A 12,004-nucleotide genomic window follows, 5' to 3' on the forward strand; every position below is an offset into this window, starting at 1 on the left:
AGCGTGTGGCTATGATATTAATTAGTGAAAACATCATTTTGAATGATAAATAATCATATTATAACGAAACACCAACCTCCTGAAAAAAAAATTCACAATCAAATATATATATATAACAAGGTATTCAACTCGAAATCACCCGAAAACAGGGTGCATCGCTTTGAACAGCCATTACTTCATCAATTTCGCAGCGATTTTTTCAACGCAGAAATGAACTTCCTTTCCGAAAATGTACTTGTCTTGCACTATTTTTACAAATACTGGGTCAACTTTTAAGAAATAACACGATACACATATCGCGTGACCCACTTAACATCGATCAGACAGGATTTCAGACCGAAATCTTAACGGAGTAGTGGTTATTTTCCCTGCAAAAGTTCACGGACCTCGATACTATAATTCAATAAAACGTATGAAAAAACATTCTTACTGTGCTTGCCGTTGCATTATGCATCAAAACTAACTGTCCAGCGCCGTTTGAAACCTTTGTTTACATACATTTCAACTACCTGACATTTTAAACAACACTAGTGATTTCGTTGGTCCAATGCGAAGGTGTGACTTTACAACTGGAGATTTCATTCATGAACCCTGTCTGATCGCTCTCAAGTAGGCCAAGCGAATTGTGTTTCGTTTTATTTCTTAAAATATGACCCAGCATGTGTAAAAATATAACAAGATATATACATTTACATCGGGTGATTTCGAGTTGAAAACCTTGTTATATATATATATATATATATATATATATATATATATATATATATATATATATATATATATATATATATATATATATATATGTATATATATATTTGATTCAGTGCTTTCCACAGGATTTTTGTCAGGCGCCCCGGGGCTGCTAGGGGTGGTTCGGGAGGGGTGTCCCCTCCCGACGTTGATTTTTTTTAATTTAACGTGTCAATTCACGTTCTGTGGTGCGTTATAACTCAAAGAAAAACAGCGTCAACAGACGTCATTTGGTGCGCTATGACTCTTCAAAAAAATCCCCCAGTCATTGAAAAATATATATATTTTTATATTGTTTAATTGTTTTAAAACTTTCCCGCACAGATAGTAAAATCCCGACTCGAACGATTCCCCAATACATCCGTTTCAACCCGACTCTATTACTGTATACTTACTACTTTTCAAGTTTCTATTTATTACCCGATAATCCCGTTTATTCCGTTTTTATCAATCACTTTCTGGTAAATATTTACGATAAAAGCTCTCAATTATTTCTTTAACACAAACCTTGCCATTTTTTAAGTGACTATTTATAGATTTGATGAAATATTGCCTCTGAATATGCGTTAATCCCCTGACCTGTTGTGTGCTTGTTAAAACGCTCAATACACGCACGCTTTTGTATGCAAATGAGGCGACGTTGTACATGCTGCATAATTTTCTCGCTCTTTTTATTTGAGAAAAATATTCGACACAAAATAAATTTGCACTGCTAATTTGAAGCAAAAATATTTAACGTTGCGGTAACATTTATATTCGGAAGTGTGTTTCGGATTAAAAACGCGTTAACATCGACTTACGGGAATGGGTTTCGGATTACAAATTTAATTATTCCCATTTGAGATTTCAACAAATATTAACCGTTGCGTTATAAATTCAACGATAATTTGTTTAAACACTTTACGAGTCGAATAAATGTTTTGACGGAATTATGCATGAAATTCACGTTGTCCACGAGGATCACGGCCGGTTGCCATCATCAGTCTTCTAACTATCGATTATCGGACGAAACATTTACAAGTGTGCGTAATTAATTCAACGAAAATTTGTTAAAGCGCATTACGTGTCGAATAAATGTCAGTAAAACAAGGTGAATCAGTTCTATAAATGGACATGATGAAATATACATGTACTGGAATTAAATTGTTATCACATAATTGTAACCGGGAGTCATTTGCACAACTTACTCGCTATAATGATTAATTGTTTACCACTTGCAATTAATTTCTCGTATTAATTATGAGTCATAGCTTACACTTGTTTACAGTTAAAAGGTGTGATGATGATGCCCGAAACCGTCTTTAATGTACTGTACTGTACTAATTACCGGTTTTATATTACGTAAATGGTACAACTTCTTGCTAATCAATCTGCGATAAACTCTTACTTCATGCCCGACGTCAATCAACAATAATGGTCGATAGTTAACCCCGCCCTCATAAGCATTCGCGTAACCGATTGGACGATGAACTTCATAGTTTGACGACTGGAAAGTTACCAGATACATCCTTGTAAGCATTTAAATGACTGCGTAATAAGGCTAGAATAATCGATACGCGCGTCATGCTATTCTCTTATCAGTGGATTATCCATTACCCCATGTAGTGTTTATGGCGATTACTTGTGAAAGTAGGTACCGAGTGCTCTTTTAAAACAGGGAATATTGATACACTGATAGAGAAACCTTGATTTTTTGGGACAATCTCCACTTTCTTTTACTGAAAAATACACTGATCGGAAAATTTCAAGCGCCCCGGGAACTCTGATTTCGAAATTCAAGCGCCCCGGCAAGGGGCGCTTAAATGGCCTGGGGGAAAACCCTGATTTGATTGTGATTTTTTTCTCCAGAAAAGTTTATTTTTCGTTATAATATGATTATGTATCATTTAAAATGATGTTTTCACTCATTACTATCATAGCCACCAGCTACATCCCAAAGGTTGCCTGTGAAGGTATCATCACACTTTGGAGAGGGATACCCGTGTTTCGAACGTACAAACAGAAAGTTGACAGATTTCAATATTTTAGACAATGTCGATGGTTTGTTCTCGTTTTAAACCATATCTACCATTATTTCATACGTAACTAATTTAGTCAAGGCGATCAGATATTTGCATAATACACGCCAAAACATTTCAAAATAATAAAAGTCATTTTTAATAGGTATATCCTTGAATACTTGAAGTGATAAATAGTAACCAAATAATGAGTATCATTCGAAAGATTTCCTAATAATGTAAATGTGTGATGTATCTCCTATACGTTACGGGGGATAACTACACTGATTCCAAACATAAATTATTTCACTCTTAATGGTATTAACGATGACAAGAATTTGAGTATAATAAGCTACGTGAAATATCATTTCATTCCGTGTTAAATATTGTATGCAATCAACTAAGAAACTTATGAAGAATTATAAATACTTACAGACTCAAATTTAGATCATGTGCGATTTGAATACTCCTTTATAAGTGCAGTATGGATCATACTTGTATGTAACCCGTAACTTTGCATCAGATATTACTACTTATATTCTAACTTTGTTAAACTTGACGCGTTTTTTGTTTAAATAAATTCTCATGTATGCAAAAAACTGCAATATATGAATAAGATATTGTGACTTGAATGAAACTTTGATAAATAAGTAAGTCCTACTTTTTGGTATATACATAAATGAATAGTCGTTCTAAGGCACTTCCGGTTTAAACATAAATTGAAAAGCGAAAATGGTGATTTTAGATAAACCACCTGTCGATGTTGTCTTTGTTGTTGAAGGAACTGCAAATCTTGGTGCTTACATAGATGAATTAAAAACCCACTATATTTTGCCCACATTAGCGTAAGTGTCATGTTGAACTGTCAGTTTTTCACGTTTATGTTTCCGAATTTTTATTCCGTTTGGAATAAAAAAGGTAGATTTTAACAATTATGTGGCAACTTCTGTTTAATGTCATGCCATTTTAACAAAGACATGTCTGGCAATTTCGCAACAGGTGCTTTAAGCAGTCCAAACATCTGAAGCATTTTGTTAAACCCCATTCCCACTGTTGTTCTGGCAACATAACTTCTAAGGTCACTTTTTAAATGATATATCGTATGACAGTGCCCTCACACTACTTTGGGGGAAGGGGTCCACAGCCCTTAGGTGGGGGAATTTTTGTAAATGGGGGAATTTTTATAACAAAAAACCACAACTGTGTTCAACTGTTTAGGGAACAGAAAGGTGGTACTTTTACTCAATCTATATAACAGAAATCTTATTTAAAAGTCCACCATTATGTCCTTTTAGTTCCTAAAACAAGCTAGTACTGTGTCCAGTTGCATGCAAAGTTTGTCTTAAACTTGTATTCATACACTGCAACTCCAATATATCGCGGTTTAAGGGGTCCAAAGATCGCGACCATGATATATCCAGCGCGCGATATAAATTGTCAGGTAATTTATGCATGTTTTAGCATAGTTTGGCAATCTCAAAACACTCTATTTAACTACTTTATTGATGTATGTGTTATATCCATATGTTATTCATTGGTTTACACAAAACATTATTTCATGTATTTTCAAATGCGTATAATTAAATTTGTAATCCCCCAAAAAAAGCCAAGTTTTATTGTGCAAGAAAGGATGCACAAATTAGACCCATGTACAAAATGACGTCATTCATTCTCATGGAAAGCATGTGCTTTAATAGTAATGCATTTTGACATTATGAGGGATCTTTACCTCTAAATTAAAAGCAAGTAGTTTACACTGTTTCTAACGCACAAAGATTGTTAAGATAGGTCAGTATTGACTTGTGACATTTACAGTTATACACTGTAACTTCAATATAGTGCGGTCCGTTATAACGCTGTGTCCAATATAACACTGGGGGTGCTTGGATCCCGTTTTTTCTCCAACCTTCCATTTCTGATTCAAATCCATGTTATGCAACTTCATGTATTTTCAGAAAATTCAAAGAAGGCAGCGATCACAGCTTGATTGCTTTATCTGTCAGTTTAACTGATTTTAATCGATAAGAGGTTAAACGACACTCGACAGCTAATTGGTGTTAAACTGTTGTGTACCGTAGGTTTCCATGTATAGCGCGCAGTGTTTTACCTCCAAAATTCAAATTTAAATGCTGGTGCGCGCTATACATTGATACAACGCTAGCCTGGCTGCTAAATTGGTAAAAAATATGTTGTGTAATCATAAATAATCAAAATGGCCGCCATGTTTTTTTCGAGAAAACTACCACCCTATAATCGTACAGACTGAGGGGTATTGTCGAAACAACAAGAAGTCGCTACTGGTAGATATGGATGCGGTAGAAGAAGTTTTGGTCAAAAATAAATTGTTTGAATAAACTTGCGGACATTTCTTTGTTTGTGTTTTTACACTTCTTTGTTGATGAATTCCGATGGGGATTGTTGTCGACATTCCGGAGAGCAGGCAAGGGTAGGTGCGAACGAATGTTTGTGTCACTTATTCAAAATTATGCATCTTAACAAAATAGTGCCATAAAAATTGTCACTATTATTTACATACATGCCAGACGTCCCGATCTCGGCGGGACAGTCCTGCTTTTGGGCCCTTTGTCCCGACAGAGACGATTTGTCCCGACATTTGTAAAAAACGATGTAAGGTCTATAGGTTCCCAATAAAATTCGCTACTCAAGCTCTGTTTCGCTAACACTTACCACCGCTAATCCCTTTATTGCCCCCAATTAACAATTCGATTCTACTTCTCGTGTGTACGACTCCAGTGTTGTTTATGACACCATATCAGCGATTTATGGGCTAATTATTGATTTTATCAGGCATTTACACCATGGTGGTCTTCAAGATAGTGGTCCCTTATTGCTATCGATAGTTGTATTTTAATGAAATAAATGTTGACAATGTGTTTGTTTTTGTCTTTGTTTGAAACGTTTACAAAACAATTGTTTTGTAAAATTAATTCTACCTCATTAATGAGTCTTTTACATTCAATGTTTAGTTCCAAAATAGCGGGATAATCCGAATGTGCAATATACCAAAATCGCAACAAACAGTCCAATAAGTGATACCCAACCTGTCTAGTGTAAGTGGGTGTAATTGTAATAAAAACAACGAGGTGCTATGCATGACAGTTTGACCCTACTCCAAGTTAGCTAAAAACAACCAGATGCTATGCATGACAGTTTGACCCTACTCCAATTAAGCCGCGACAATTGACAAGTAAGTTTACTGTAACCCGTACTTTCAGTGTACTGGATAGCCGCCGTTGCGTTAATGTTTGCCATTGAAAGTAATAAAATGAGTATTGTTGTCGTAATATTCCAGATTTGTAATCTAAAAAGATAAATATTATCTTCGTTGTTTGCTATTGTCTTATTTAACAAAACTGTTATTGTTATGTTATAGATTTCATGCTTCATATCAGATGTTTTATGTCTTGAATAAAAGTATCAAAAGTTTTTGTTAGTACTATTCTGCCTACAGTAAAGGTGGAATGATAGATCGTTTTAGGTGTCCTGCTTTTTGGTCAAATGTCCCGACAATTTTTTATGGAATGTCCCACTTTGGACCTATAAAATTCTGGCATGTATGATTATTTAAGTCTCCATTTTGGACAATTGGCTATAATGCATGTACATAAAATGTTCTCCCAGATTATCCTGTACAGTAAGCACAAGCTAATCAGGGATAATACTTTCCACCATAACTGGATTTTTTAGCTCATCTATTTTTTGAAAAAAAATATGAGCTATTGTCATCACCTTGGCGTTGGCGTCAGCGTCGGCGTCCGGTTAAGTTTTGCGTTTAGGTCCACTTTTCTCAGAAAGTATCAATGCTATTGCATTCAAACTTGGTACACTTATTAACTATCATAAGGGGACTGTGCAGGCAAAGTTATGTTACTCTGACTGGCATTTTGACAGAATTATGTGCCCTTTTTATACTTAGAAAATTGAAAATTTTGGTTAAGTTTTGTGTTTTGGTCCACTTTACCCCTAAAGTATCATAGATATTGCTTTCATACTTGGAACACTCGCAAACTATCATAAGGGTACAGTAAAAGGGCAAGTTGCATAACTCTGGTTGTCATTTTTACGGAATTATGGCCCTTTTTTTACTTAGTAACTTTGAATATATGGTTAAATTTTGTGTTTTGATACACTTTACTTCTAAAGTATCAAGGCTATTGCTTTCAAACTTCAAATACTTTCATGCTATCATGAGGTACTGTACCTGGCAAGTTGAATTTCACCTTGACCTTTGAATGACCTTGACTCTCAAGGTCAAATTATTAAATTTTGCTAAAATTGCCATAACTTCTTTATTTATGATTAGATTTGATTGGTACTTTGACAAATCTACTCTTACCTGACATACCACAATAGACTCCACCCAAACCATCCCCCGTGCCCCCCGAATCCTCCCACCCCCTAATTTTTTTTATTTTATTTTTAAGATCATCTCACAAATGACCACCACACACTCACACTTTACCCCCCCCCCCCCCCCCTACCCCCCCCCCGCCCACCCCCAATTTTTATTTTTTGAAACGGTTAGAAAACACAAATATTTATTTTTTGTTATTTTATTTTTGAAATACTGTCCAACCATCGCACCCAAGAATCCCCTCCCCCCCCCCCCCCCCCCCCTAAGAAAATAGATGAGCGGTCTGCACCCGCAAGGCGGTGCTCTTGTTATATATGCTATACATGCTTGATAAATAAAAAGATAAAAAGATCTTTGTGTTTGTTTAATGTTTCAATACGTATACGAAAAATTAATTTAAAAATCCTGACGATTTATTTACATGCTAATGCATTGTAATTGTGAACAGAGATTCACTTAAACTTTTGCCCGTTATCAGAAAGTCCATTGGAAGCACGATTTTTACATGCTGCGTATGACGCAATAAAACATTTCTTTGTACATGTAAAGTAACAGCATTCAATCTAAATTTAAATTTGCTCGTCAAATGAATGCTGTGTCTCATAATGCACTGTACTATTTTTCTGAAAAATGGCGTAGGCATATGAATTTGTTTATGAAATTCGTAAACATATTTGGTGTCATAAATGTTTAAGATTATTTTTTCGTAAGTGATGTTATTATATTGGATTATCGGATAAATGTGCACATTAGAAAAGTGGTATGTACATGTATACAATTTAGTAATCGTTCGATTCGGTTAATATGCATGTATTTGCGGATGACAACACAGTATGACAATACAAAGGACCTATATTATAGGATATACTATACCTGTTTTTATAGCCCCCTTAAATAATTAAGCTCAAAACGTATAACACTGTCCGTTTAAAACGCTGTTGCGTGGCTTGGACCCCGTCATCCGCGTTATATTGGAGTAACAGTGTAATTGTATTCACCTTCATGTGTACTGGTGTGTTTTGGCAGTTCAAAGCAAATTCAAGAGAGAATGGTAACACCCAAAATGACCTGTGATGTTTGGCAAGTGGAGTTATTGTTTATTGCAGTACACAGGTGTTAAAGTGATGTACAATGAAAGCAAACACTGTGGTTAAAACTTGATTATGAATGTCGGATTAAACAGAAAATTAAAGTGGGTGAAAAAAGGGTAAAATACTAGCTTGAAACTGATTTTAACTCGGCAAATTCTCAGATTAAAACATGTTATTTTGGGATTATGCTCTTCAGATTTTTCTGGAGCCATTGCCGATTCACAATCAATTAGAAAACACAATTTAAAAGAGAGTGATATATTGGAGTCAATTTTCAACTATAAATCAGCCATTTATTTTTAATTTTCTGAGGGGGAAACAATCTATTTATGGGGGAAAAAAAAATTTTTAGGTGGGAGACTGCCGCCGAAATTCGGCGGCAGATTTGATAGATTGAGGGTTCCTGTACGATTCCCACATATCAAGCGTAGCCTCATTTCCATCACTTTGTTTACATTTAGAATGCGGCTCTTGTGGTGACGTCACACGCATGCACTCTGAGTATTTTGTTTCACTAACATTACCAGGCATGAAAATAAATACAGACATGAATAAAATTAGGAAAACCAAGTATAATTGCATTTAAAAATCTTACTTGAACTGAAATAATGCAAATGTATCCCTATTCCGATCATTTGTTTCGGTCCTCTTTATTAAACTTCCACATAAATTACAAACTGATGCAGACTACTTTGCTAGTGTAAACGCAACACTTTCATATATTTTAGGGGTGTTGCAGGCAGTTTATTGAACTGAGGATATATTTATAGCAACATCACATCACTATTATCACAACCCAATATTTTTTTGTACTTGTTACATATTCGGATTTTAGATCTTCAACCATATACATTTTCTTGAGTTTATATTTTACGTGACACGCAGAAAAGGCAAATTAGTAGCGCAAAAATGTTTAAATCTAAGCGTTTTGTCATATGATCGCCAAAAGACCTGGTTGACAGATTGTAGACCAACAACGGACAAAGTTCAACATAATGACACAGTTTCGGACACGATTGTTTCTAATACAATGCGTAATATGGATGAAGACATTGAACTAGTGTCAGAGACAGTAACAATTGAGTCTTCAGCTGAAACATCCGTACCATTGAGACAAAGAGTCATAGATCATGTTTATATTGATGGGCAGTTAAATAAATGTTAAAAGTGCGACTCCGAATTAATACAATTTGTATATGTTTTAGGTAAAGCTGACATTATCTTTATTTAAGGCAAAACACAAAGGTCTTGAAAAATATTCCCAAGTGTACCTTGTGAGTTATCTTCTCAAAGAAAAGTATTCTACCCACAATGCTTTGGGTGATGTGCAAAGCTTGCAGACGTTCTGTTCAACTGTTGGTGTATACAGACCATCAATTTTCAGAGCATAGCTGTACTGTTGAATCAGCAATTGATAAGTACATATATCGATGTAAAAGTGTAAAAAATCTTGAAACACTCAATGAACTCAAAATAAATAACATTGTTTCCAAAGGAAAAGCCGACAGAGTTGCGAACAGTGGTTTGTTTTGCACTGACCTTCAATTAGCAGCTAAATAAGGCAGAGACAGTGGACTAAAACTTCTCCTTTTTGTAATGACTCTTTGGGGAAAACCAAGAGAAACAAAAAATACTAAAATAATTATAAAAAAAAACTGTTAGACTTCCTGTGGGAAAAAATGTTACGTCGTAAAGACTCGATAAGTATTGTCTGGAGGTTGATCTGTGTTTGTATTGAAACTATTCAGTACAGGTATAAAATGGTAGATGAATCAGGAAATTCCTCAATAATTTGTTTTCTTGAGGAGTTTCCTGATTCATCTACCATTACAGATTCTTATCGGCTGTGGTCCGGACAACTCTTCTGTAGAGATCTCATCTCTTAAAGCTGTCCTTCCATACTGTCCATAGTTGTTTGAGCCAGGCGGTTTGCCTCCAGTAGTTTGGTCTGGGAGTAGGTCTCTGTGGTGGTTTTGATGTCTCAATATCTGACACTGGCAATATCCTTGACACTTTAACTTATCGCACTTTCTTACAGGAATGGGCAATAAATATTACTGACCCAGAAATTAGTTATTGCAGATTTCCCAGACACAGGGGCTGTTGGTTTCCTTGATCTTATAATTCTGTTATTTACAATAACTTGGAATGGAATAAATGGAAATTATTTGTGCAGGTACAAATGTATATAGCATGTTCCATAAATATCAAAGAAACTATTGGATGTGAACAATATAAAAAGTTGGTGCTGGTAATTTATAGTTGCTGTTGAGAAAATAGTGGGAAGACATTTTTAGTTGGCGGAATTAGCAATCAAATGAGACGTTTGACTACAATTAATTGTAATTATTTCTTAAATGAAGCACAACCGCAACAGACGTAAGTTTCTGTTTTATGTTTAAAACAGCGCTGAAAAAGTCGTAAACAGTTTAAATCAAACAAACACATTGAGCATACCTTTAATTGCTATTTTGCTTTGTGCATTGGGAACAATTTATATATTTTTAGCTCACCTGATTGCTCTGGTGAGCTTTTGTGATCGGTCCGTCGTCTGTACGTCCATCCACATTTGTTAGTAAACACTCTAGAGGCTAGATTTCTTGTCCGATCTTCATGAAACTTGGTCAGAAGCTTTGTCTTGGTTGAGTTCAAACCTGGTTCCGGTCCGTTGAAAAACATGGCTGCCAGTGGGTGGGGCAGTTTTCCTTATTTGGCTATTGAGAAACCTTTTAAACACTCTAGAGGCCACTTTTTTGTCCGATCTTCATGAAACTTGGTCAGAAGCTTTGTCTTAATGATGTCTCGGTTGAGTTCGAAACAGGGTCATGCCGGGTCAAAAACTAGGTCACTAGGTCAAAAAAAGAAAAACATTGTAAACACTGTAGAAGTCACATTTGAAGTCCAATCTTCATGTAACTTTGACAAAATGTTTGTCTTAATGATATCTTGGCTGAGTTTAAAAGTGGTTCCGGTCTGTTGAAAAACATGGCCGCCAGTCGGCGGGGCAGTTTTCCTTATTTGGCTGTTGAGAAACCTTGTAAACACTCTTAAGGCCACATTTCTTGTCCAATCTTCATGAAACATGGTCAGAAGATTTGTCCCAATGAAATCTCGGTTGAGTTTGAAACTGGGTCGTGCTGGGTCAAAAACTAGGTCACTAGGCCAAAAAAAAGAAAAACCTTGTAAACACTGTAGAAGTCAAATTTCATGTCCAATCTTCATGTGACTTTGTCAAAATGTTTGTCTTAATGATATCTTGGTTGAGTTCAAAAGTGGTTCCAGTCCGTTGAAAAACATGGCCGTCAGTGGGCAGGGCAGTTTTCCTTATTTGGCTATTGAAAAACCTTGTAAATACTCTAGAGGGCACATTTCTTGTCCAATCTTCATGAAACTTGGTCAGAAGATTTGTCCCAATGATACATTGTAAACATACTTGAGGCCATAGTTTTGGTCCAATAATGATGATATTTGACCAGGATATTTTTATGTCCCCCACCACTATAGTGGGGGACATTATTGTTTTTGCCCTGTCTGTTGGTTGGTTGGTTGGTTTGTGTGTTTGCCCAAACTTTAACATTTTGCCATAACTTTTGCAATATTGAAGATAGCAACTTCATATTTGGCATGCATGTGTATCTCATGGAGCTGCACTTTTTGAGTGGTGAAAGGTCAAGGTCATCCTTTAAGGTCAAAGGTCAAATATATATCTTCAAAGCGGTGCAGAAGGGGACATATGTAGTGTTTCTGACAAACACATATTTTGTTCTTGATGATATCTATGCAAAGTTTAT

General features: G+C 35.6%; 1 protein-coding gene across 13 annotated transcripts in view; it reads left to right on the forward strand.

Annotated features, from left to right (window-relative positions):
* The first annotated feature begins 3,442 nt into the window (after positions 1-3,442).
* The window catches only part of LOC127845231 (mediator of RNA polymerase II transcription subunit 25-like), a 66,518-nt gene continuing 57,956 nt past the window's right edge, over positions 3,443-12,004 (forward strand). For all 13 annotated transcript variants that reach the window (XM_052376044.1, XM_052376063.1, XM_052376057.1 and 10 more), the window contains exon 1: positions 3,443-3,592. In XM_052376044.1, the coding sequence (XP_052232004.1) occupies positions 3,480-3,592 (113 nt within the window). In that variant the 5' untranslated portion in view covers positions 3,443-3,479. The remainder of the gene's footprint in view (positions 3,593-12,004) is intronic.

This window comes from Dreissena polymorpha, chromosome 1 (assembly GCF_020536995.1).
Source record: "Dreissena polymorpha isolate Duluth1 chromosome 1, UMN_Dpol_1.0, whole genome shotgun sequence".
Lineage (NCBI taxonomy): Eukaryota > Metazoa > Mollusca > Bivalvia > Myida > Dreissenidae > Dreissena > Dreissena polymorpha.